The following is a 26,204-nucleotide window of genomic DNA, read 5'->3' as shown; positions in this document are numbered from 1 at the left end:
GGTGCGACGACGAGAGAGCGCCGGACGTCTCGTGAGTCGTCGCGGAAAACAAAACTGAAAAAATAGTGAAAAAATAGAAAGAAAGAAACCAAGGAAGCAAAGGAAGCAAAGGAGGCAATAACGCCATGGTGTATCTACTCTACTTGTACAGTACACGCCCGGAAAACATGACAGGTGGAAACAGAGAGGGGTATGGGGTATGGTGTGGAGTGTGCGTGCGAGAAAAGCAAAATAAAAGAAAAGGAAAGACAAAATAAAGACAAAATCCCAGAGACCCAGTGCCGAACCAAACAAACATCCATATGGATTAGAGGAAGGTGTCCAAAAACCATAGTTTCGTTGAACATATATAAAAACCATCGCAAAGCTCCGAAGCGCATCACATCACTCATTCGCATCGTCATCGTCTGATCGTCGCGTGTCCCGTCGTGTCCCGTCGAAGCGCTGTCGTTGGCTGCGAAAGGCCTCGTTCCTCACTGGTTACTAGGCACATAGGTAGCAGTTACGCCCTCCGCTCCATCAGATCGATCTGTTCGTTGGCGGTGCATTTATCGAGGTGGTGCTGGTCCTTGAGGTGTCGGAGCAGTGTGTCGCGCCGTGTGTAAACCCCCGAACACAGGAAGCAGGGCTTCGATTTACCCTTGTGTGAGTCTTGGTGTTTCCTGCAACAGTTAGCTCGAGCTCGGGATGGTAGGCCGAGATTCGGAAAGAGAAAGAAAAAAAAAGAGGCGCAGGGAGGGCGGAGGGGGACTCACTTGAAATGATTGGAATGCGTAAAGGTTTTGGAACACTCGGGGCAGGCGAAGTTTTTGGTTTCGGAGCTTCGGCTGGTGCGGATGTTAGTTGATGTTGAGAGGGAGGTGGAGTGTATTTTTTTTTCTTTGGAGGGGGAGGGTTTTTACAGCGACTGCGAAGAGTTTTGTTTCTTCCCGTGAGCCTGAGAAGAAGCATAGGGATGGTTCGCGATGGACGGCGAAGTGCTCGGCGTCGAGTTGTAAGCGTCGAGGAGCGATGGGTCGCACGCGGGCATAGCGCTCGGCCTGTTTCTCCATCCGTCACGGTATTGACCGCTGTCGCAGTCGATCGGCGTGTGCGGCAACGAATCACGATCGGACCGGGTGAATTGGCTCTCGGAGTCGGCTTCGCTTGGCTGCGAGGTCGGCCGTGTCAAGCGGTATGGCGGGAAGGAAGGGGTCGGTTGGACTGGCGATCGGTTAGGCAAGACGCTATGGTCAACGTCCCACGTCGGCGTCGGCAGCGGCATCGGCGGTTGCGCCCGGAAGGGAAGTTGAGGTTGTGGTAGTGTGTGCGGCTGAATTTCTAGTTGCAGTTGCTGGTAGCTTCCCGAGATGTCGTCGGCAGAGGTGTTTGAGTTGAGGAAGCGCTCCATGGGAACCTGGAGCGCATACGGTATGAGCTGATATTCATATTGTTGAGTTGCCATCGCCATGGCGTGGTGACCGTGGTCGCCGCCCGTTAGGTAGCCTCCAAACCGTTTGAAGTAGTCTTCGTCGCCGTAGTAGCGGTGATGACCGCCGGATCCCAAGTGCTGGTGTTGCTGGTGTTGCTGGTGTTGTTGCTGCTGCTGCTGCTGCCGGCCCCAGCGCATAGCGTCTTCGTCTTCTCGGTTTCGCTGCATGGTTCGAACTCGGGGAAGTGGGACAAATAGCTGTAGATTCCGTGGACGGGAGGAGAGTGGGCGGTATAAGGCACGTAACGAAGGGAGTGTGTTGACGGATGCTGCGTCGATGGCTGGCGATACCAGGTATATTGACTGGAAGGTGAACGGGAGAACGAATGAGCGAACGAACGGCGTGTGAGGAATTTGAAGGAAGGACCAGAAGAAGAATAAAAAGAGGAAGAGGAACAATAAGAAGCAGCAGCAGTTGTCTGAACGATGACAGAATTCGTGGGGAGGACGTCGGATAAAACCTTTGAGTTCCATCCTTGTACTAGATTGTCGACAATACCCAAGTAAGGACCGACTTTCATACCATGGTCGGATGCTCAAATTTCCAACGTGACGGATGTGCCGACCAAATGCGTTCGTGTGTGTTCCTAGAAGCTAGACGAGTCAGCTGGAGAAAACTGCCATGTCGAGGGGACGGGGCGGTTGTGTTTCCCCGGCGATTGCCATGTCGAGGGGACGGGGCGGTTGTGTTTCCCCCGGCGATTGCCCTGCCCACCTTACCTACTCCACACAGCTGGAAGTCTGGCGGAAAAAGAAAAGGGAAAAAAGGAAAGGAAAGAAGAGAAACGAAAAGAAAAAAAGAGAAGAAAAATAAGAAGCGAATAACTCGGCTTCGGCTTCGTACCTGAGGAACTGACGAACCACACACGGGGGTGCATACCGGCATCGCTGGCGCAATGGTTCGCTCGCCGCGTGCTCATGTGCACGCGGCGCAGTCACCTGAGCGAGCGCCCCTTTCCCAGTCCGGCATCCTCGATCAACTGGATGGGGGTCGACTCCGGCATCCTCGATCAACTGGATGGGGGTCGACCGACACGCACCGCTCGAGCTCGGGCTTACGCATACCGCATACCGCATACCGCATACCGCATGTCGAATGCCAAACCCCTAATCCTCTACCGTTTCGTATAGCAAGTAAGTAAGGCGGGCTGTGCGCCCCACCGTCTACCATAGCCAGCAGCTCTCTCTCTTTCTCTCTTTCACCCCAATCATTGCCAAGCAATGCAATGCAAAATGGCAGATATGTGACAGCTACAGCTACAGCTCCTGCCCCTGCCCCTGCTCTCTAGCCAGGACGTATTTCCCAACTTTCCGGCAGCTTGGTTCAATCCCTTTTTTTTACTGTTGAGTGGATCAGCCAGGCCCTACGCGATCCGCAACGCGAAAGCGGCAGGGAAGAGCACAGGTTCCACAAGCACTCGAGGCCCAAAGAAGAAAACTGTGCTCTGTATGTTTGCTCGCCGGGGGGGCGGGGGGGCGGGGGATGTAATCGTTTTTCTCGGTCCCTAGGTGCTCTACCTATCTAGTACGACTGGTAGGTACTTAGGCAGGTACTATAGACAGACACTCCAGGTTCCCCCTCCAAGGTCCAAGATCCAAGGCAACCTCGAGCGCGCGGCGCGTGTCCAGCGGCCAGCTAGCCGCCGCCGCCGCGTCCCCCAGGGCGTCGTCATCGCTGGCCATAACTAAAGCCCCATCACTATCACTATCACCACCACCATCGCTATCACCATGTGAAACGTGACATACCTACCCACGATGCATGCATGCAGAAGGGCTCGGGACAAGACGGAGGCCTATGGTCCCATGGTGCGCTGGCACTGCGATGGCTATGCGATATGCGATATGCGCCGAAACGTAAAGGCAAAAAGCAAGCATCGATCGTCGACTCGACTGTCGACGTGGTCCTGGCATCACATAATCACAGCACAGCACATACTCAGACTCGGACTCACACTCACGTCCTTTCTTCTCGTTTCGTTTCTGCAGGACGAGGGGGGCTAGGTTTAGGTGATGATGGTGGTGGTGGTGGTGGTGGTGGTGGTGGTGGTGGTGGTGGTGGTGGTGGTGGAGCCAGGCCAGCACATGTCATATGTACTTTTACATACATATCCCGGAAGGAAAAGAAAGAAGAAGAAAAGAAAAATAAAACAATGGGCTGGCCCTGGGCTGGCGGGGCTGGGCAATCCCGCCCCCGAGCGAGTGGAGGTCGCATGACTGTGGCAGGGCACTCCCGCCACTGGGCGAGAGTTTGGGGGTGGAGTACGAGGCCTCAGCACTGTGGCAGGGCACTCCCACCGCCGAGCGAGATGTTGGGTTGGACTACGAGGCCGCAGGAATGTGGTAGTGGAGGCATATATGGTTCCGGATAAGCGCAAATGGAAAAAGAAAAGTATGGAGATTGAAGTTGGTAGGGCCGGTGGGTAGGCTGGCGAGTTGGTATAGGATGAAGGTGCAAAGTTAGAATGAAGATAATGGAGGAGAAATGGACCTTTATAAATGGGGCTTCTCGCCCACGTAGTGACTTTCATCTCAACACATACCTATATTACCATACACAATATCGATAATCCAAGATGTCTACCTGTTTGGCTTCCTATTGCTCTCCTCCCTACCATGCGTCTTTACAGTCTCGGTTCTGTCCTGACTGCGCTACACCTCTTCCTATCTTTCCACCTACCAATCAGGCCCAACCAGCATCAAGACCAGCCAGCCCAAAACGCGTCCTTTCCACTCACCGCACACTGTCTGTCACTCCATCGTCACACCCAGCTATTCCCGCTATTCCCGCTGCTCCACCATCATCCTCTAACCTCGCAGGACCAACTTCAGCCAATTCTGCCACTGCTGCACCGCTCGATCCTCAGATCTTTGCTAGCCATAAAGCAACATCTCTTTTGGCTGAGTTGATCCGACAAGGTGTCCCAGCCAACCAACTCGTGCTGTTACACCCAGCAAGCTGGCAACATACCTTAGGCATATGAGAATACATTAGTATCGCTGTTGGTTATCATCAACCATTACTATGGGTAGTCATTGGAAGAACTCAGCTAGAATCCGAGGATTTGGGGTCTGGCTTCCAGGACTGAAGACTCCGGCTTCGCTGACGGACTTGCTGTCTGTTTCGAGAGCGAGAGGGAGATCGAGGACGAACCCTGCGCTGCTGCCACCGCTGGCGCCAGCGAGGAAATAGAGGGTGACAACCCTAAACAGCCGAAGGGGGAGGCGATAGAGGATGATGAAGTTGCACTCCATTGTTGTTGACCGCCGCGGCCGCCGCGGCCGCCGGCGAGGCGGAGGATTATGACCCTGCGTATGCGGGAAGAGCATGAGATGTAGGAGGAGGAGGCCGTGATGGCCTCTAGTCACGCTACTGCCGTCGCCGGCTCGGCTCCAGCGGCCACCACCGCCGGCGGCGCGCGTATCGAGGCCGCAATACTTGCTCGACAACTCGACAACTCGAGATTCTAGGATTGAAGACTCCGGGTTCACAGACGGATTTGCTGTCCGTTTCCGTTTCGCGGTTGCGGACAAAGTCGGCAATGACCCCGTGGTTTAATATAGTCATCATACACGCTGCTGCTGCCGCGGCTGCCGGCGGGGAGATGAGGGTTACGACCCTGATTAGGAAGACGCCGACGCTGCCGCTGCCGCCTGTGAGGAGGGAGATGAGGGAGGTGATGGAGATGAGATCTCCCAGAAGGACAGAGACTGGAAGAACGTGTTGGAACAGATGGATGAGGAGGAAAGTTGGCGTGAGGCCGACGAGGGTCAGGCCAAGGAAGGTGTCGCCAAGTAGGAGCCCGCTGAAGGAAAGAATGAATACAAGTTCGTTACGGGCGACTGCGGAGCAAGGGCTGAGGGAGCTGTTTGTTTTTTTATCGTTTTTGTTTTTCTTTCATTCTTTCAATATTATCGGAAAATAATTGCATGCTCAATGCCGTTTTTTTGTATCCTTCGAACTTTGTAGCTGGTCGCGCCGGCCGTGACAGCTGTGTACATTGTACCAGATGGTTCCCGTAGCCTCGAAGCTAGATCTACAGTCTAGTCTCGTCAGGGGTGAGAAACGGACGAGCTGGACTATGTAGAACACCACTTGCCGGCTGCAGCAACACCGTAGATACGAACCATGTATTTCCGTAGAAGTGGAACTTTTGATTTCTCCGTAAATGGTGGCTCCTTTGCACGGAATCTCAGCTGTCGCAACTACCCGCTGCTCCGAGGATTTCGGACAGCGCTTCACAGGACATCACTGGGTACGAGTGACATCACTGGGTACGAGTGACATCACTGGGTACGAGTGACATCACTGGGTACGAGTGACCACGCATGGGTTATTTCCCCGCTAGCGCTGTCCTGCCCCTTCCCTCTCTCTCCCTCCAACATTATTCCTCCCACCTTCTTCCTTCCCCACCATCATCGGATGATCAATAACCCCACCACTCAATAGAGTCACAACTAAAAACCATTCGATTTCACCACACAATTCACTCAATTACAAACCATTCGGTTCCACCACTACAATCCACCCAGCGACGGATACTATGGCCGCCACCAAGATCATCATCCCCACCTCCAATTCGACCACCAACACCGCCACCGCCGGCGGCGCGCGTATCGAGGCCGCAATACTTGCTCGACAACTCGACAACTCGAGATTCTAGGATTGAAGACTCCGGGTTCACAGACGGATTTGCTGTCCGTTTCCACTTCGCGGTTGCGGACGAAGTCGGCAATGGCCATGAGGCGGAAGCCAGACTTGGCGCTGCCGCCGCGGCTGCCGGCGGGGAGATGATTGCGACCCTGAGGAGAAAGCACCTAACGCTGCCGCCGCCGCCGGCGAGCAGGGAGACGAGGGAGGTGAGGGAGATGAAATCTGCCAGAAGGACAGAGACTGGAAGAACGTTATGGAGCAGATGGAAGAGGAGGCCGGGGAGGGTGAGGCCAAGGAGGCTGTCGCCAAGGACGAGCCCGCTGAAGGAAAAAATGAGTACAAATTATCACGGGCGGCTGCGGCGCGGAGCAGAGGCGAAAGGGAGCTGTTTTTTGTTTTTTGTTTTAGTTTTAGTTTTAGTTTTTTGTTCTTTCTTTTGCTTCTCAATATTACCGCAAATAACTGCATCCTCAATGACTTCAAATACTTTCGAGCTCGTCGTGACAGTACAAGGTAGCTGTAGACTCGTATGCTCGTAGCCAGCTCTACTAAGTCGTGGAATTGCCAGCCGCAGCTCGCCGCTCGAGGCAGAGATACCGTGCGCAACATGAGTTCCCATAGAAGCAAAGCTTCTGATTTCTCCGTACTAGAGATTATGTACGGAGTTCGTGCCGTCGCAACTCAGTCATGAGCCGGGCGGCGGCAGTGCGTCATGGCATCACTTGAGACGAGTGACAAAGCATGATGCGTCAACCCTCAACAGCGATTTAGCCCTAAGCTCTGCGTGATACTTTCCTCGCTAGTGCTCTACTCCCCCTTCACTCTCTTTCCCTCTAATATTCTTCATCCCATCCTCTTCATCCCACCTTCATCCCACCTTCTTCCTCCCACCTTCTTCATCCCACCTTCTTCATCCCACCTTCTTCCTCCCACCTTCCTCTCACCTTCCTTCTACAACACCAACCAAACAATAACACCACCACGAAACAAGTTATAACTAAAAACCATTAGGTTCCACCACTAAAATTCACCCAACGGCAGTAAGGGTGACGACCCTGAGTATGCAGAAAAGCATGCGAACTAGGAGGAGAACACAATCACGACCACCGACGCTGCTGCCGTCGCCGGCTCGGCCCCAGCGGCCACCACCGCCGGCAGTGCGCACATCGAGGCCGCTATACTTCCTCAACGACTCTGGCTTCCACGACTGAAGACTCCGGATTCGCGGACGGACTTGCTGTCCGTTTTCGTTTCGCGGTTGCGGACGAAGCCGCCAATTACCCGGAGGCTGAAGCTGGACCCGCCGCTGCGGCCGCCCGGGGCGAGGAGATGGAGGTGGAGGTGGAGGGTGATAACCCTGATGAGAAAGCACCCAACGCTGCCGGCGGCGGCGGCGGCGAGGATGGAGATGAGATCTCCCAGAAGGATAGAGACTGGAAGAACGTTATCCAACAGATGGATGAGGAGGAGGGAGGGGGTGAGGCCAAGGAGGCGCCCGCTGAAGAAAAAAACGAGTACAAGTTCCTCATCACGGGCGGCTGCGGAGTGGAGGAAAGGCGGAAGGGAGCTGGTTTTGGTTTTGGTTTTGGTTTTGGTTTTGGTTTTGGTTTCTCTTTTTTTCTCAATATTACCGCAAATAATTGCATTCTTAATGGCTTCGTATGGTTTTGAGCTCGTCGTGACGCTGCGATGTTATTGAACAGATAGTTGTAGGCTCGTGCCCAGCTTCTACTATCCCTAGTAACCATGCACTCGCCGACTGCGGCTCGAGGTAGCGATACATTGCCGTACTGTACATGCCTACACCAAATCACAGGAAACAGCCACTCGTCCCCGATCTGCAGCGAAAACACGACAGGACTTCTGGATGGCGACTGGGCAACTATGACAGCATACCTCGAAGATTATGATACGGATGGTCTACACATGGTCACATGCGTACCGACCATTCACTATTCACCAGTAGAGTACCATAAAACCGAACGATACCGATACCATTCGTCCATTCGCAACCCCCAGTGCACACCCCACCCCCAGTCCCTACTCCCCCACCAAAGCTGATAATGCCACAAAATAAAAACACATAAAACTCCATGATATATATATCGAAAAGAAAAAGAAAAAAACGCCACAGGCCGTCCGTCCGTCCGTCATGCTCTCCCCTCCCTCCACCCCCCCCCTCTCGTGCTACGTATCCCTACCGCAGATTTAGTAATACATCGGTACAGACACTACTGATGTCGTCGTCGACGCCCAGTGTGGACTGGTTGATTCGCTCCTCCTCGTCTGCCTCCTCCTGCTGCTGTTGTTGTTGCTGCTGCTGGAGCAACTGCGCCTCCTCCTCCTCGCTAGGCTCAATAATTTCCTCGATGGCACCCGCGCCCGCTGCTCCTCCCGCCGCGCCCGCCGCGCTTCCGCCTCCACCTCCACCTTCGGGCACCAATCGTTTCCACAATTGTCAACTGGGACGACCACGGGATTTGAGGCTATCGGTCTCTCCCTTCTTCTCCTTGTCCTTGCCGTTCTCTGCATCCTTGGCCTCGTCCTTCTCCTTCTCCTTCTCCTTCTCCTTCTCCTTCTCCTTCTCCTTCTCCTTCTCGGCCGCGCGCTCCTCCTTCTTCTCCTTGCTGTGTCGCTTCTTCCCCTCTTTCCCGTCCTTCCCCTCCTTCTCGCCGTCCCGATCCTTATCCCCCCTATCCCTATGCTCGCGATGCTCGCGATGTTTCCTCTTCTCGCCCTCCTCCCCCTCGCCGACGCAGCTACCACACTCGCCGCAGCGGTTTCTGCTGCGCTCCCTGCGCTCTCCACGTTCTCCGCGCTCCCCGCGCTCTCCCTTCCGCTTCTTGCGCTTATTACTGAGCAACGTCTCGCCCTCACTCTTCTCCTCGTCGACGACAGTCGCAGGTCCGAACTCGCCCGACTTAATCGCAAACTCCTTTAGCGAGAAGCGGGGGGTGAGTCCCGGCGCCTTATCATCCTCCTTCTTCGCCTTCTTCTCGCGCTTCCGCTCCTTCTCCCTACGGCGCTCGTCATCGTTGCGGTTGATCTTCTCGGTGCGCTCCTGTCTCCGGCGACGGTTGAACGTGATGTTGCTCGCGCTGTCGTCGGGGGTGATGGGCACGTGCAGCGTCGGCACGTTGGGCGACCACTCCTCCTCGTCGAGCCGGCGCTTCTCCTCCACGCTCTGCAGGTCGTCGTCGGCAGCGGCGGCGGGTTTCCCCTGCGCGCTGGAGCGCCGGCGCGAGCCGACGGGCGACGCCGACCGGCTGATGATCGACGCCATCGACGGCTGCTTGCGCACGATCTGCTCCTTGCGCGACTTGAGCGCGCGCCGCACGACGAGCGAGCGCGTGTGCAGCTCTTCGATCTCGTCTTCGAGACCCTCGAGGACGTTGAAGAGGCGCTTGTCAAGTCGGGTGATGAGGTGGAGTTCTTCCTCCTCGTCGCGCGCGACAACATTGGTTGCGCCGTCGAGGAAACTGTCGAACTTGCCGGAGTTGATGAGTTCGAGCTCGGACTCGGCGACGTTGGAGAGGGCGCGGAGGATGGGGTGCAGCTCGGGGTGCAGGAGCATGTAGAGCGCCACGATCGGAGGCGTGATGGAGTCGGCGGGGTGGTCGTCGTAGAGTCTGATCAGCGCGCGCTGCATATCCGCGATCAAAACGCGGTCGTCGAGGAAGCGATGGAAGTTCTTGATTTGGTTCTCCTCGGTGTTGTTTTTGAGGATTCCCTCGATAATCTCGCATACCATGTGGTCCTCCTCGTCTTCGTCTTCTTTAGTGAGACTCTTCCCGCCACAGCTGTCGTCACCAGATGCTTTCAACACCTGCTCCACCTCTTCAAGCCACTGCTCCACCTTGCTCATGGCCGGTTTGGTCTTGACGCCAGCTACGACGGATTCCGCCAGTTCACGGGTGGTGCATGGTACATCTAGACCGCCGCCGCCGACAACCGACTCCTCGTCCCTCCGCGCGAGAATCCCGCGGACAGGCAGCACACACAAGAATGGCTTCTGTCTGCTCCCGCGCAAAAACTCCAACACATCCGCCCAGCCAATTCCATCCACATCGAGATCCCTCGCGAACAGGGTCTCCACCCGATCCAGCAACTTCCTCGCCACGGATTGATACCCCGTGCCTACGGCCAACGATCCTCCCGACGCGAGAATCGTTAGATACGAATCCAGCAGATAGTTGAGGTTGCCGAAAATGCCCGCTACCGGATTAGCGTCGGGGTGGTCGCCACGCATGCTTGGCGGAACGTCTAGCGAGCAGGGATCATGCACAGGGTGAAAGTATGGGGAAACAGGTGCGGGGAGGGAGCCATTTGGGATGAGGTAGTCGATGGGGTTCTGTCCGAGATTCTTCCCCGTTCGCACGATATCCTTGAAGGAGACGTTGGAGCCGGCTGTCGATGCGGCCCGCGGTAGATGGTGTATTGTGGTACCCGCTTCCGACGTCTGTTCTTGAACCGATGGCGGTGGTGGCGACATCGGTTTGTGTAAGGAAATGCTCCTTCCGATGGCGGGCGAGCGCGGGGATGTTGTTGACCTGCGCGTCAGGGGCGGCGATGGAGGCATACCGGCGATGGGTGGGGTGGCGCGGAAACCATCGACGTCTCGATGCTGATGTTGCTGTAGCAAGCCCGACATCGTCGACGGAACTGGAGTTTCCGAGGAGTAGAACCGCTGAACTGCTGGCGGCAGAGGTCTAGCGCCGAATGAACCCCGCTTCACATCCATGACTCTATCAGCAAGCCTGGGGAGTATCTTCTGTTCTGCGGCGCCGGTAGTAGTAGGGACGGCGGGAGGGGCTCGAGTAGGAGGAGGAGGCGGCGGAAGATCTCTCCGGTATATTACGCCGTTACCGTTCTGTTCGTTGGTGGCTGTGTCGGGTGGTGATGGTGGTGGCTGCTGCTGCGGCAGAAACGGGGCATTGACGAGGTTCGTCAGACGGGCTGTTCGCGACGCTGGCTCGGCCGATCGGGATCGTGTTCGTGAACGGAGTTTGCTCGGTGACAGTACGGGAGGGTCGTCGAACATGGAGGTGTTGAAGCCTTGTGGAGTTGCGGAGATTCGGGGGTGAGGAGGCGCCCCTTCGGAAGACATAGCTGCGGTAGTAGAAGTGCTGGGCCCCTGAACGGCAAAAAGCGGCGTGCTTGGCTCGGTGGGGACGAAAAGGGGTCTCGCGTGGAGTGTGGTGGACGGGACGGCTGGAGGGTTGGCAAGGACTGGTTTGTCATGAGCACAGCGCGATGCAATTAGCGGCGGGAACAAGCGAGTGAAAGAAGTGGACACAGGCAGCAGGTGAGCATGTGCTACTTTCGAAAGGCACAGGAGTTCTTTCTTGGGGAATGGCGGTGGAGTTGGTGGAGGTGGAGGTGCTGATGGCTGTAGAAAGGGAAGACTGAAGAAATGCACACTTACAGGGCCGGACAATCTACACCTGTACCGCGCACACCCAGGATCCGGTGATGAAAGGGTATGTGGCGAAGCAGAGGGATGGGACCGAAGCGTGTTCGAAGCTCGAAAAACCCCTCATCCAGGCACCGGGCAGGCGGAGGACTGCGCCGAATGTCAGTTACGGCTCACTCACGGAATTTCGTTTCGTTTCGTTGTCGGTCGTCGGTAGTCGTCGAACTTTTTCGAGATGAAAGGGAGCGGCGGCGGCGGGCGGCCGGGGGGTGGGGGGGTAATTACCAGTATGTAGAGTTGGTGCGATGGACGAAAAGCAGCCAGTCGAGGTTGGCGTGTGCGCGGCGCGGAAGCGAAGATGTCGTGGCCACTGTCGACAGGTTCGGTTACGGCGAAGAGTGGAGTACGGTCGGGATATGCGGGGTTGGTGATTCGATTGTCGATGAGGACGCAGGAGGAGGAGCGGAGCTGGAGGGAAGGAGGACGATGATGATGAAGGCGAAGACAAAGACAACTCTGCGTACAGTAGATAGAGTACCGTACTATTACTATAGTTACAGACCATTCGCTCTGTGCGACAGAAAGTTCTCTCTCTCTCCACCACTCTCGTCCACTCTGCCATCCACTCAGCCAGCCACCCAGCAACCCTTTTCTCCACCTCCCGGAAAACCCTGAGCAAGACACGTTGGCAACGCAAGCAGAAGAGCAGGCATGATGGCTCGGCAATTAGGAAAAGTGTGTGGGGCGTTGGAGCGTGGGAATTGAACAACTGTCGCCTGCATGACGCTTGGTGGGTGCAGGATTGGTGGCTGGCCGGCAAAGAACTGACTGGGCAAAGGACTGACTTGACTGGCACTGGGCAGATCCCCGAATCCTCCCCATTGCGGTGAAGTGGCGCAGGCAGGCAGGGCCCCGAAACTTGAAAAGTGCGCCTCTGCTCACCCAGCGTCAGCCTTCAGGAGGTCCACGCGGTGTGCTAGCACAATTTACACAACGACACACACACGTGGAATGTGGCTTCAGTGAGACGGGAACGCGCTTCGGCGGGCCCTTGTTCATCGAAACCGTCTCTTCCCTTGCCTGCGTGCTTGCTTGCATTTCTGCAGGTGTCGACGCCTGAAGAAGCCTGCTGCTGGTGTTGTCCCGGATCATGTGCCCTGCCGTGCGCACACTTACCCATTTATGTATGCAGCCCCGGTCTGAGGCATCCGCTCCCGATCCGCCGGGAGTTCTGGAGATCTGGAGGAATGCCGCTTTTTTAGCGCCCCCAAGGGCCCGCGGCCATGTTTATCCTAGAGATCTAGGAAAACGGGGAACGGGGAACGGGGAACAGGAAACGCGGGGTGGGGCCAAGCATAACCAAACGACAACTGCCCTGCCATGCCCAGGCTGCCCAGGGCCCAGGCTGCCCTGGTGCCTGGTGGAGTAGTGTGCTCAGGTTCGGGGTCACGCATCGGGATTCGACGAGATGCCCCGACTGCTTTCGCCGGGGGTGCACAAGGTAAGTACTGGAGTACCGACTGAGAACGAACAAAATACGTGACCGCTGGAGCACCTACCACATCGAAAAGTGTTCTTGGCCACGTAATGTTCCCCCGTTCGTACCTTGGTTTCCACGAGATAACTCGTACGTATGATTCATTCCTCGAAACGTCGAGTGGTCGACCGTGTGAAGGAAAAGCGATGGCCGACACCGTCGAAGCCCGAGGTGAACCGTGAGGATGACTGTCGCTACCCCCTATAGGCAGGGACGTATGATGTTTACAGTAGAGTCAAAAGCGAACCAAAGCGGTATTACCCGATGCCTCGCTGACATCGCGTTGGATGGTGGATACAACTAGTACCTATCCTGCCGCCTGCGTGTGGAGATGTACGGGGCGGAGCCCTGGAGAAAGAACATGCTACCTACTGAACAGTAGCTAAAGAATGGAACGGTTTTCAAGATGAGGACGGGCAAGATTTCACACCGTTCTACTCTACTCCACGCTCAACAGCGTACAAATAGAACTGAAGTACATGCCGTACCACAGTGCGAGCCAACGAGTGACACCTCACCAAACCTAAATGCCCATGCCCATGCACGAGTGACCAGTGGCGAGTCCCGCTGGGCAAAAGTTTGAACATCTCCATCGAATACCTAGGCTCAAGCTGATTCACCTGGCAGAAGATTAGATACGGAAGCACTACACTATCTACGGTGATGATCAAGCGGATATCAAGTGCTTTTAAGTGTGTTTATTGATAATGTTCTAAAAAAAAAAAGGAAAAAAGAAAAAACGTAACGCCCCCCGGGCGGCCAGGCCTCTAAAAGCCCTCCTTGCTGCCCTTCTCCTGGAACTTCGCGTCCTCCTTAACTCCGCCTTCGTCGTGGTCATCGTCGACCTCCTCCTCGACCACTCCCTGGTGGACATCATTGTCGTCCTCCTCGACCACTGTCTGGTCGTCATCGCTGTTGTCCTCCTCAACCACTGTCCTGGTGGAAATCATTGTTGTCCTCCTCGACCACTATCTGGTCGTCGTTGTCGACCTCATCCCCGACCTCTGTCGGGTCGTCGCTGTCCTCCTCGACGTCGACCTTGTCGTCGACCTCGGTCTGGTCGTCGTCCTGCTCCTCACCCTCGACATTGTTGTCGACCCCCTCCTCCTGCTCCTCTCCACCGGCGTCGCTGTGCTCGCCGCCGACCTCCTCTTCGTCCCCGGCGGCGCACTCAGCGTTGTGGTCTTCTTCCTCCTCCGCGGCGCCGAAGTCGGCGCACACATGATCTCGGATGGCGCGGATAATCTTGCATTGCCGTTCCGTTTCCACTCAAGAACATGTTTACGCACCTTCTTGCGGATGGGATGACAGGACGGGTAGTCGTGGTAGAACCTGTGGACAAGCATGTCGGCGTGACTATCACTAATGTTGAAGTATCGGCCGTAGACACGTCTCGCAGCGGACATCATCTGACCGACGATCATCTTCCGGTGGGAGAGTAGTGCCGGTGGATTCGAGGGGAGTTCCGTACCTCCGCTTTCGATTTCGGCTTGCCATAGGTTCTAGTGGCGACTCGTAACGGGCATCTTCATCTTCATCTTCATCTTCGTCGGTACAGATGCATTCTGTGCGAACTGTTGGTAGTACCCAAGTGCCAGATTGAAGGGGGCCAGATGTGTGCGAGTGCGACGTTGATCATTGGACTTTGGAACCCACAGAGCCCGTAGGCAGTGCATTTTTTTTGTTGGCGTTGTTACGTTGCGATGGCACCGTAAGGTAGAATCTGGATCGGCGGGGGGGGGGGGGGGGGGGTCATCAGTTTTATTTTGCATCTATGAGCCTTTGTAGACTACGGCGAACACCAACTACACAACCATCCCTATTCCGTCCGCGAGACTAGCTATGCGGCTCTCCCCATTGCCCTACTGGCCTGATCGGTGGTTACCACTCCTCCCCACCATCCTCCTCCACTCCTCCCACCTCCTCCTCCCAATTTTTCAGTCCGTCTCCCTCCTCAGAAGTAGACTCATCTTCTCGACCTTTCCCATTATTCTCCCTGGCCTTTCTTTCTACATCGGTCACCTCCAGAAACTCCAGGACTGCCGCTGTGCACCTCTCATCTGCGAACAGATCTGCAATTCGGAAGCGATTTCGTCCACGCTTTGTTTCTAGCCGGACTGCTTTCCATAGTATTTTCTGCTCCTTCCGCCATGCGGTGCATGCTTTGAAAAGATGCTCGCGTGTCTGACAGGATCCAGGTTTAGAACACCACCAGCACCAGTCGTTCGGTTGGCTTCCAATTCGTTTCAGATATAGTGCAATCAAGGCATGCCCAGTTTTCAGCTGGAATACCTGGATGCAGTAATCTTCTTCGCTTTCGATGCAACGGGGTCAAGTCGGTTCTTCCACCACTTGCGGCACTTGACGTTGTATATAAGGTTCGTTATGCGTGAGTATGCCCAATCATTCGCTTCCTTCCACTTCTTCTCAGCAATCTGTCTGGACAGATGGGCCAATGAGACAGGTGGTATGCGCCTTGGGCGGTTGTTAATGGTAAGCCATTCCACCCCTCTGGATCGGCGGGAGTGTGAAGCTGTATTTGGAGGTAGCGGTAGTTTCGGTCGAGGTGGTCATTGTTGACTAATTGAGTTGTTGTTGGTAGGAGTGGTTTGTGAGGAAGTTGTGATGTTGATGATTAAGGTGGTGGTGGTGGTGTGTGAAGATGATGAAGATAAAGAAGAAGGAGAGGAGGGGAAGAAGGAGAGGAGGGGAAGAAGGAGAAGGAGAAGTATAAGTGGCGGCGGAAAGATCCGGTTGACAAATGAAAGCGATGACCCCCATACCACTCACCTCACTAGTCGTGAGCCTCTCGCCAGCCGTGAACCTCGGATGGCTATTGACTCTCAACTCTCAACTCGACCGTCTGATCACGATCAACAAAGAAACAAAACAACACAAAAACTATACTGTGTCTGCGGCCGGCGCGAGGAAGCAGGAGATGGGGATGGGCGGTGATATTTTCTTAGTGCGATTTCATTTGTTATTTGTTTGGTAGGCAGCGGCGCCACATCGTGCTGACTGGTAACGGGGTCTTAACCCCCGGCCGGCCAGAGTGGGCAGGAAAGTAGTGCCACGGTTTACCATAGTCTATATAGGCTGCATGCGAAATAAAACAGGAAGATCTCTCTCTCTCTCAACACAAAAACTTCCGAGACCGCCTTTAAAATCGCATGTCAAAAAGGCATCACGATTATCGCCTCCATAGCCGGAGACGCAATGCTCGCAACGATGAACAAGTAGTACTGTGCGCACGCACGAAGCGGAACGCGCATGCGTATGCGCATATGCGAGTGACTAACAGTGAGTTCATCTGAGTAAAAGTTCGACATCTCGATCGAATACCTGTGTAGCTAGGTACGTACATAAGGGAGGAAAGGCCAGCAGAATTGCTTGTATTTGAGCCAGCACAGCATCCGGGTCCGGCGGGGCTCAGTGAAGATTGATACAGGGGAAACGGTTACTCGTCCCTGATCTGCAGAAAAAACAGGACAGGACAGGGCTTGAATTCCGCTGTAAACTGACACAGTACCGCTCTATACCTGCAGGCTCAGATATATATCGAATGCGAGAGATCTTCAGTTTATTTCTATATGTCAGATGTTCTGCTGCGTGATTCTCGGGCAACACCTCACACGCCATCACTCGATACGAGTGATACAGCATATCGTGTCAACCCTCAACGACAATTCAATTCCAATCACCGCCTAGGCTCTTTCCTCCGCTAGTGCTGTCCCCCTTCCCTCTCTTTCCTACCTTCCTTCTCCTACCTTTTTCCTCCCTCCTTCTTCATCCCACCTTCCTCCATCTTCATCTTCCTTCCTCCTCCTTCCATCTTCCTCCAACACCATCAACCGCACGATAACCCCACCACTCAACAAGTCGCAAATAAAAACCATTCGGTTCCACCACTCAACAAGTCGCAAATAAAACCAAATCAAACCTGCAACCACAATTCACCGAACAACAGAAACTGTCCCGACTATTGTCTCCACCAACACACCATCCCAACTCCAATTCGCCCCCCAACACCACCGTCGCCTCGACCCCCCGCCGCCACGGTGGCAAGGGCAATAACGGCAACAATGCCCATCTCGAGGCAGCAGACATACTTCCTCGACAACTCCGGATTCCAGGCTTGACAACCCTGGCTTCCCGAGCGGACTTGATGTCCGTTACGAGAGCGAAATCGAGGATGAACTTGCTGTCCGTTACGAGAGCGAGATCGAGGATGGACTTGCTGTCTGTTACGAGAGCGAAATCGAGGATGGACTTGCTGTCTGTTACGAGAGCGAAATCGAGGATGGACTTGCTGTCCGTTACGAGAGCGAGATCGAGGACGAACCTGACGCCGAAGCCTAAGCCACATGCAAACCCAGCGCTGCTGCCGGCGCTGCGGCAAGGAGATAGAGGGGGAGGGTTACGACCCTAAATAGCCGAAGGGGGAGGCGATAGAGGAGGGCGAAGCTCCACTCAGTCGTTGTGGACCCTGCGGCCGCCGCGGCTGGCGGCCTGGCGGCGAGGAGGTGGGGGTGGAGGGTTACGACCCTGAGCATGCGAATGGGGTAGAAACCCCAATCACCGCCACCGACGCTGCTGCCGGCGGCGGTGGCGGGGGCGAGAGGGTGGAGATGGAGATGGAGGTGGACGTGGAGGGTGACAACCCTGAGGAGGAAGAAGCCAGCGCTGTTGCTGCCGCCGCCGAAGCCGACGGGGAGATGGAGAGGGAGGGTGTTGGGCATATATGGCTCAGCAGAAGACGTTCTAGGCATGCAAGACGGTTCTCTGGATGGAGGAAACAGCATCTTTCGCTGAACCCGCGCCTTACTGCAACCCGACTGCCAAAAGCGGATGCAGGACATGTTGCGTCGCCAGTTCCAATGGATCGAGGTGCTAGGGGCTAGGGAGCCATGATTTAGTTCTGTTTCTGTGTATGTTTTTGTTTTCTCTTTCTTTACAATATTACCGCAAATAACTGCATCCTCAATGACTTCGGATCGTTTTGAGCTCGTCGTGATACCTGGTATTAGATCTGTAGGTACCTAAATCACCTGGCAGCAAAGACGTGGAAGTCAAAGACTACAATTAGATACGGAAGCACTGTCAACGATTATCACAGCGGATATCAGGTTTTTTAAGTGTGTTTATCAATGATAAGAAAAGAAAAAAGTAATGTCCCCAGGCCCCCGAGCCACTACTGGCCCTCCTCCGCGCCTTCATAATCCTGATCATTCTTGTCCTCGGTCTTGCCCCCTGCCTGGTCGTCGTTGGCCTCTTCCTCCTCCTCCTCCTCTTCGCCGGCGTCGCTGTGCTCGACGCTGTGGTTGTCCCCCTCCTCGGCCCCGAAGTCAGCGCACAGCTCGCTCAGGAAGGCGAGGATTTCAAGGTAGCTGGTGACCGCCTGGAGGGCGGTGTTGGAGGGGGCTGCGATCTCGAGGATGGGGCTAGAGGTGATAGTGATAGTGGTGGCCGTAGTATCGGTCGAGGTGGCCATTGTTGTTATTCGTAGGAGTGGTTTGGGTCGTGAGGAAGTTGTGAGGAAGTTATGATGATGATGACGATGATGGTGGTGGTGTGTGAAGATGAAGAAGAAGAAGGATGAGAGGAAGAGAAGGAGGAGGATATTGAGAAGGGGCGGATTGTACGAGGACCTCCCTCCACTCACCTCACCAGACATGAACCTCGAGTGGCTATTGACTCTCAACTCGATCGTCTGATCACGCTCAATCACTAAGCCTCGAGTGGTCATTGACCGAGCGGCTTCCCTAACCCTTGGGGGTCGCATAATGTATTTGTTCCAGCCTGCCGGGCAAACTGTGTTTTTTTATAAATAGACCGACCCGTGGGGCAAGCGACTGGATACCTATGCGATCCGACCGGACTGCCGAGTCACAAAATATGTGTGCTGCGCAGACCGGTCTCTGGAGATAATTATTTCCTCCCGATAGACCGGCCTGCTGGGTGAGTTTGGTCGCTAGGCCTAGAATATTTTACGAGTAGACCAGCCTGCCGGAGATGATTTATGTGCGGATCCGTGGACAGGTCACAGCACATTATGACGATGTAGTGAAGTATATCAGCAGTCAATAATGTTCTATCGAGTCAATACTCAAATCTTTACACAGAGCTTATGTGAATCTACATGTTATCATCCCCTTGGAAGCTGTGATGGTTGTAAAGAGAAGGAGAGGATGAGGAGCAGAAGGGGTTTTTTTTTATAGGTGATTTAGGAGCCGTCAGGTTCCAAGCAGGTTTTCGCCGCCGCCAGACGGCTAGAACCTACCAAAACTTGCTCATCCGGTGAAACGAGCGAGCAAAAGTGACGACCTAATCGCTGGAGACGGGTTGATCACTTCGCGCGCCGAACGAGTCACTGACACGGCTCTTAAAGCCGCCCACTGCAAATCTCCGAAAGTTCGCACACCAAGTCAATGTCGTTCTCTCGCGCAACGGCCAAAGCAGCATCATTTGGCTTGGGCGGCCATGCCTGTCACTCATGGCCAGGATGAAAGAGGCATTGATACAACATGGAGTATTGTGACGTGATACTTCGTAGCCCGGCGGTGGTTGCTGACTAAGAACCAGGGACGCGCCGGGAAGCAGCCGCGGATCGGGAGTGCAAACTGCCGTCGATTGAACCGATATAATCCTCTCCGACAGCGTCTAGAGCAGCAACATTTGATTTCGGCCATGACCGTCACCCATGACTAGGAGGACATGATTATATGAAAGAAAATGGAGTATTGGGGAACGTAATAGGTACTTCGTAACTGTGGTTGACGACTAATGTCAGATCACGGCGTCCGGAGCACATGAAGGATTTCTCCTCTTGTCCGCTGCAAGTCGCTTGTGATGGTGAAGTTTTAAGGAGCATTGTTTTGCAAGAGTCAAGGGCTCGGTCATGCGAACTGTATCCGGAGGAGGAGATATATTCTGCTATATGGTCTCGCCGGCGGGTCGATGACTCCATCTTCAAACAGCAGACATATTCTGTATATATAGAAGGGCACTGGATCGTAGTAAATGAAGAAGCAAGTAATAAGACAGTCACATCTTCCTAGGTACCCATCCTCCTATTGATCTCAGTATATTTGACAACTAAAACCCAGGGAGACGCCGGGAAGCAGCCGTGGATCGAGACTCGAGAGTGCAGACCGCAGTCGATTAAGAAGCCAATGCCATCCTCTCGCACAGCGGCCAGAGCAACAACATTTGGCCAATGGCGCATGCATCTCACTCATGCATGGCCAGGAGGTAAGACCTTTGCTCTGAAAGGAAGACGACCTCCGCGTATAACTTGGGGCGGTAGCAGACCAGGCTATACTTCTTTGGTTATTTATCTGCGCGTCCGAAACCGTCTGTAGCCCGGTTTCGGAGGCATGGGCCTTGGCCAAGCATGCGAAATGCCTCTCACACATGTGCATGCATGGCCAGGAGGAAAGACCTTTGCTGTCACAGACTCACAGCAAAGGAAGAAAACCTCCGCGTATAACCTGGGTGGATAGTAGACCAAGCTATACGCGTATAACTCGGAAGTTATACTTTCTTTTTTTTCTTCCTCAACACGAAACTGCCTGTCACCCGGTTTCGGAGAGGCCATCCACCGAGAGCAAGTCGGCTCTCCCCCAACTTGGACTCCCGGAGGAAGGGGGAAAGAACTTTGCTGGCAGCAGAAAAGAAAACCCCGATCTTTTCCGCTCAGCCTCGAGGGTCGGATCCGTCTACTGTCTCTGCGACAGTCTACTTTGTAGACTGGTTGCACGGATCCATCAGTTCCTCGCTACTACGGCTGAGCAGGATAGCTCTGTAAGGTTATCCTGGAAGTACAAAGTGGGGGAGAGGGGGAGAGGACGTACCGGAAAGGGTAGAACTCGGCGTCGATATCGGACCGTGAAAACCAATCATAAGTCAGTAGCATGAATCAACAAGTAGGTAATGTCGGACGGGCAATATCCTCGTTGGCGGGTTGCGTAACCGTCTTGTCATCTGTAGGCAGCTGCGCATATTCGGAATTTGGAATGGTTTCGGGCAGCGTAGCAAAATCCTCGTTGGGATGCTGAAAAGAAGGAGAATATGAGGTTAATGGTCGGGTAATGATTGTTCTGGATAACGGTTGGTTCTAGATATGTGGAGGAGAGAGGGAGGAAGAGTTGGGAGGAAAGGTGGGATTTTATAAGTGAAGTAGGTAAGATTCAAAGCACTACTACTAGCGCACTGGCCGCAACTCCAAGGCTAGCTTTTCAGCAAACGACCGCTTCATTCTAAGGTGTCGACATGTGTTTGATATCACAGGAAGTCACTTAGTATGCGAGTGAGTAAGTATGAGTCCAACAGCCTGGAATAGAGCGGAGCTGGCAAGAAAGGTTGGGAAGTTGGTGGTTGCAATAGTCGTAGTGAGTCCAAATGGGCGAAAGGTTGATATCTCGATCGAAGACCTACTTATCTACTTAGCTAATACACCTGGCAACAAGTATGTCCAAGAGTTCACTTGGATCCGAAAGCACTATCTACGATCACCGATGATCAAATGGAACAGCAAGTCTTCAAGTGTGTTTATTGATAATGATAGGAAAAAGAAAAAAAGCAATGCGCCGCCCCTAAAGGCCCTCCCTCCTCGCTCTCCTCCTCGCTCTCCTCCTCGCTCTCCTCCTCCTGTTCCTTTTCGTCCTCCTCCTCGCCTTCGTCCTGGTCGTCGACCTTGCACTCTTCCTCCTCCTCCTCCTCCTCCTCCTCCTCCTTCTCCGCCTCCTCCTCCTCCTTGTCATCGCCCTCCTCCTCCTTGTCGCCGTCGACCACCCCCTCCTGCTCCTCCTTGCCGGCGACCTCCTCGTCTTCTTCCTCCGCCCTGAAGTCGGCACACAGCTCGCTGAGGAAGGCGAGAATTTCAAAGTAGCTGGTGACCGCCTCGCGGAAAGTGTTGGAGGGGGCCGCGACCTCGAGGACGGGGTTCGAGGTGGTAGTGGTGGTGGTGGTAGTGATAGTGGTAGTCGTTGTTGTTGGAAGAAGTTGTTTGTGGGGAATTTGTGATGATGCTGGTGACGGTGCTGGTGACTGTGGTGTGTGAAGATGAAGAAGAAGAGAAAGAAGAAGGGGGATGAGAAGAAGAAGAAGAAGAAGAATGAGGAGGAGGAGCAGCGGTTGTGAAAGAACTCCTCACCAGACGTGAACCTCGAGTGGCTATTGACTCTCAACTCGATCGTCTGCTCTCGCTCAATCATTGAGCAAATTCCCTAACCCTCGGAGGTCATATTTCATCAGACAGGATAGGATACCCATCCGTACGGTGGTGCGTTTCGCCATAGGTAGGCTGCGAGCGATCACCGAAGAAACAAAACACAAAACAAAGCATTTCACCATGCTGACTTGGACTTCCGAGACCGGATTTACTGTTGCATGCCAAAAGCACCACGGATATCGCCCGGATACTACGCCTATTGCCGGTTTAAGACACCCTCGGATGGCATCTTGCTGTGAGGGACCCCCGTGGCAGCTGGGTTCTATAACGTTGAATACCTTCTACCCTCTGGTGGTTTGTGGGTTTCCCTCCAGAATTACCATTCACTATCGGTATTCTACCAACTACCAACTACAGTTCCTACCACCACCAGCCCACCAATTCTCGGTGGCTATATAACCGGTGGGAAGCTCCCGGTGGCAGTCGGTGCGTTACTGAAAAGCCCTGGAAGGGACATCGTACTTAGGCTTCGCTCAGCACTAGACCGCCAAACACTCTGGCGCATACGGTACACAGGTGAAAGGTGACAATTGACAGGTTTGCATAGATACGTGCGAACTTGAAACCTGATTCATGGGCTCATGATACATTGTACATGGCTGTATTCCACCCTTCTCCTCCCCACAGTCCCACAGCACCTAAACCGGAGTCGTCGTCGTCACCGTAGTCGTCGTGGTGGTAGAGCTCTACCCTCGCCATTCATTAGCCAATCCCTATCACCCTCCTTTCACCCCTCCCCCCCTCCCTCCATCCCTTCCAATCCCCCCGCACGGCGCACTCACCTCAGAGCTCACCTCGCTCACCCCCGGCGTGCTACACTCCTTGGTAGAATACGTCCCGCCGCAGCTGCTATGCAGATAGCAGCCGCCCATGACCCATCCGCAGCCGGTGTTCGTGGAGATGATACAGATGGTGTCGCTGCAGCCGGGGCGGGTCGGGGTCGGGGTTATAGTGGGCGTAGTTGTGGTGGTGCAGCGGGCCGTGGCCTTGGCGGCGAACAGCAGGACTGGGAGCAGGAGGAGGGGGAGGTGGGGGAGCATTCTGTCTGGGCGAGTAGATGGTAGACGGGGGTAGGAAGGAGGCGGAGGATGGAGGAGGGAGGAGGGGATTTTATATCAATGTAAGGTATATATCGGCTTATAGCCGGGAGGGGGGAGGGACAGTCGGCCCGACGATGCGGCGCACTTTATTTGGATCCCGTATTCGGTCTGCCCGGGCTGGTACGTATCGCTAGATTGTGGCACTGGCCGTGCTCAACCTGGCGGCAAAGGGCGGATGCGGTAGCGAGCTGTAGGATGTAGGCTGTAGGCTGTGGAAGCTTCGGAAGCGGTGTTGTACCGGTTTCGTGTTACCACTGTAGCGATACCGTTAATTCTCCGAATCTCGTGTCCCACAGAACTGTGAGGAAGGATGGGCCAATCTTAACTTGCATAATGTTGGCGGTCTTGCATGAGTTTGAGACGGGCACATCACGTCACATCTCTCATGCGCCCACAGTGTTTGGATGGTAGAGCGCGGTACTCGACCGCAGTGTTTTTCCGATGTGCTTTCTCCCCCGCTTCACCCCAGTTTTTCGGAGGATTAGGTAGGTATCCCCTCGAGTTCGATTCGGCCGAGTCAACACTCCTATGGTCACGAATTCCATTGCATAAACAAACTCCATCATGTTACTTTAGTCGTATCCAAAAAATGCTCACAGACTCCATCATGTTACTTCAACCGTATCCAAAACGTGCTATTTACATCCCACATAAGCCGTACAAACATCACCCGGTACCCCCATCCCAGCTCCCAGCTCCCTATACCATCGCAAAAACCGCCGCAACACCAGCAACAACACCCATCATCAGCCCACTGGCGCTCAAGCCCATCGCACTGTTATCGGGCGCAGCAGAGCTAGCGGCGGGAGCAGGCGCAGTCGGCGCTCGGGTGATCGAGATGACCGAAGTGCTCCTGACGGTTGTCGTTCCCGTAGCCGAAGACGTCGAATTACCGCTGGAGCCGGTGGGCGTCGGAGTCGCACTCTCACTGCCACTCCCACTCCCACTCGCAGTCGCAACGGCACTCCCACTGCCGCTCCCGCTCGGCGACTCTCCGGCGGCGGAGGCAGCGCTCATAACGATGCTCCCCGCGACGCTCCAGAACTCGCTCTGCACCTCGACGAGCTCGGTCTTCGCGGGGCCGTCGATCACGGTCTGGGTGGCGGCGAACTCGACGTTGACGGACGACATGACGTCGATGTACGATTGCAACGCCGAGCCGGTGGGGATGGTCAAGAAGGCGAAGGCGGTCTGCGTGGCGACGAACTCGGTCAATGCCGTCTCCAGCGCGGCCTCGTAGGAAGAGTATTGGGAGAGGCTTCCCAGCGCGGCAAGCTTGGAGATGATGGGCATGTAGACCGACGATTGCTCCGGCGTGAGGCTGGTAAGGTCGAGTTGGGCGCGAGCTAGCGCGGCCAGGGAGAGGGCGGTCGCGGTGGATGTGAACTTCATTTTTTTATTTGGTTTTGCGGTGAAGCTGAGGTCGAGTGGGTGAGTGAGCGAGAGTGACGATTGGATCAGCGAGTGTGCAGTGTTGCTGAAAAGAAAACCGAGTGGTCCACGAGTGTTATTTATGCCACCGAGATGTCCAGTGTGGGCAGGCTGTGCTGATTCCCGCCCGGCATATTCGGCTCCTGAAATACAGGTTAGCTGCTTTGGGAGAGTTGCAACAGGTTGTGCCTTGCCGAAATGAACCCAGTACATGGAGCAGAGTCTCTGAAAATTGAGTGGTGAGGCGACGGCGGCTGGAAATAGCAACAACATCGGGTCAGAGACTCAGAGAACGATGATAGAGCACTGCCTGGTGCCGACCCGGTGAAAGGGTATCTACGGGGGTTTCCATGGTAAGTACTGGTACCCCATTCGCCTTACTCCCAAAGTACATATCGGTAAAGGACTTTGATCTCACCACCGGGAGTTGTGCTTGGTTGTAGTACTGAGTTGAGCCCCAGCCAGGCTGGGGCGCTGCTCTCTCTGCCGTACGATATGTAGGTACTCCACGTAAATCCTCATCATGCATGACGCCATGGCAGCATTCCCATGTCAAGTTGTCAACAATATCCGCAACCCCTATTATAATAACTCGCGAAGAGTTCTGAGTCACTCCTGTCCGTCACCTCATACCACCCTGGGCAAACCTCACGACCACCACAGCCGGCCGTGTCCAAGACCTTAGCAACCCCCTACGCCCCGTCGTCGGTCCTAGCCGAGTCTTAACACGGCATGCTCGCCCAGCCTTGTATGTAACTCCTGCTAAACAGTAGAGAACTGACGTATATTTTGCTCGACTTAGGTACGCAACTGACCGTTGGTTAACTCCTTGACTGTCTTTCGTGTGATGTGGCGTATTTATTGCTGCCATATCCTTCCGCTGTCGCCTTTGCTAGTATGATGAAAGTATGGCGGTACTCTAGCGGCGATGGATCGGTTGCAACTTGCTGGCTGGTTCCGTTGCTGGCAGAATCCCATGCAAGTTTCTAGCTCGGCCCCTTGCTGGTTCCAACCCGACCCCGAATACGGAAATGGGAAGCCGAGCCCTCGACGGCGTTTTCCGAGAGGCCGCACAGCTTTCTCAGCAGCACTCGTTAAATGAAACAGAGGCAACATCAAGAGAGACACTGCGGCTGAATTCTCTCATAGACTGTCTCTGCAGAATAATTAGGCGTTAAACATCAATCCACTTCCGGTTACCGCTTGGTTCTTCGATTGCTCGTTTGGCGATCTACAGAAAATCCGTGATCTCCATCCAAAGTTTGAGGTGAGTTGGAACTGCATCGTGACGCGTAACTTTAGACAGGTAACCCTAACCCAACAACCAGTTACCAACCAACCCGTCTTGGTTCGAAGAGCATCGAAG

The 26,204-nt window shown here is 54.6% G+C and overlaps 7 protein-coding genes across 7 annotated transcripts; all 7 read right to left on the bottom strand.

Annotated features, from left to right (window-relative positions):
- Positions 1-400: 400 nt before the first annotated feature.
- BZA05DRAFT_88213 (uncharacterized protein) lies at positions 401-2,341 on the bottom strand. Its single transcript, XM_051488747.1, has 3 exons — positions 903-2,341; positions 756-827; positions 401-662 (listed from the first exon to the last, which is right to left on the bottom strand). The coding sequence occupies exons 1-3, from the start codon at positions 1,943-1,945 to the stop codon at positions 503-505; spliced, it is 1,275 nt and encodes a 424-aa protein (XP_051337914.1). The 5' UTR covers positions 1,946-2,341; the 3' UTR covers positions 401-502.
- A 4,969-nt stretch (positions 2,342-7,310) lies between these two features.
- On the bottom strand, positions 7,311-11,232 carry BZA05DRAFT_419976 (uncharacterized protein; the record flags this gene model as incomplete). Its single annotated transcript, XM_051485622.1, has 4 exons — positions 7,311-7,558; positions 8,022-8,045; positions 8,361-8,555; positions 8,598-11,232. 4 exons carry the CDS (start codon positions 11,230-11,232, stop codon positions 7,311-7,313), a joined length of 3,102 nt encoding a protein of 1,033 aa, XP_051337913.1.
- Positions 11,233-13,842: 2,610 nt separating this feature from the next.
- Positions 13,843-14,751, bottom strand: BZA05DRAFT_419975 (uncharacterized protein; the record flags this gene model as incomplete). The annotated part of the gene is made up of 5 exons (XM_051485621.1): positions 13,843-13,970; positions 14,005-14,320; positions 14,365-14,499; positions 14,547-14,577; positions 14,732-14,751. The coding sequence occupies 5 exons, from the start codon at positions 14,749-14,751 to the stop codon at positions 13,843-13,845; spliced, it is 630 nt and encodes a 209-aa protein (XP_051337912.1).
- Positions 14,752-17,028: 2,277 nt separating this feature from the next.
- BZA05DRAFT_419974 (uncharacterized protein) lies at positions 17,029-17,934 on the bottom strand (the record flags this gene model as incomplete). Its single annotated transcript, XM_051485620.1, has 3 exons — positions 17,029-17,045; positions 17,185-17,465; positions 17,561-17,934. 3 exons carry the CDS (start codon positions 17,932-17,934, stop codon positions 17,029-17,031), a joined length of 672 nt encoding a protein of 223 aa, XP_051337911.1.
- Positions 17,935-18,266: 332 nt separating this feature from the next.
- On the bottom strand, positions 18,267-18,566 carry BZA05DRAFT_446357 (uncharacterized protein; the record flags this gene model as incomplete). The annotated part of the gene is made up of 1 exon (XM_051487073.1): positions 18,267-18,566. The coding sequence occupies one exon, from the start codon at positions 18,564-18,566 to the stop codon at positions 18,267-18,269; it is 300 nt and encodes a 99-aa protein (XP_051337910.1).
- Positions 18,567-22,758: 4,192 nt separating this feature from the next.
- Positions 22,759-23,454, bottom strand: BZA05DRAFT_88054 (uncharacterized protein). The gene is made up of 2 exons (XM_051488744.1): positions 23,090-23,454; positions 22,759-22,993 (listed from the first exon to the last, which is right to left on the bottom strand). Exons 1-2 carry the CDS (start codon positions 23,345-23,347, stop codon positions 22,946-22,948), a joined length of 306 nt encoding a protein of 101 aa, XP_051337909.1. The 5' UTR covers positions 23,348-23,454; the 3' UTR covers positions 22,759-22,945.
- Positions 23,455-23,941: 487 nt separating this feature from the next.
- Positions 23,942-25,444, bottom strand: BZA05DRAFT_88038 (uncharacterized protein). The gene is made up of 3 exons (XM_051488743.1): positions 25,257-25,444; positions 25,033-25,174; positions 23,942-24,981 (listed from the first exon to the last, which is right to left on the bottom strand). The coding sequence occupies exons 2-3, from the start codon at positions 25,109-25,111 to the stop codon at positions 24,107-24,109; spliced, it is 954 nt and encodes a 317-aa protein (XP_051337908.1). The 5' UTR covers positions 25,112-25,174; positions 25,257-25,444; the 3' UTR covers positions 23,942-24,106.
- Positions 25,445-26,204: the final 760 nt, after the last annotated feature.

Source organism: Tricharina praecox (genome assembly GCF_024521635.1).
Source record: "Tricharina praecox strain CBS 144465 chromosome Unknown BZA05scaffold_18, whole genome shotgun sequence".
NCBI classification, from domain to species: domain Eukaryota; kingdom Fungi; phylum Ascomycota; class Pezizomycetes; order Pezizales; family Pyronemataceae; genus Tricharina; species Tricharina praecox.
Note: the sequence above shows the minus strand (reverse complement) of the source record. Positions and strands in the feature narration are given on the sequence as shown.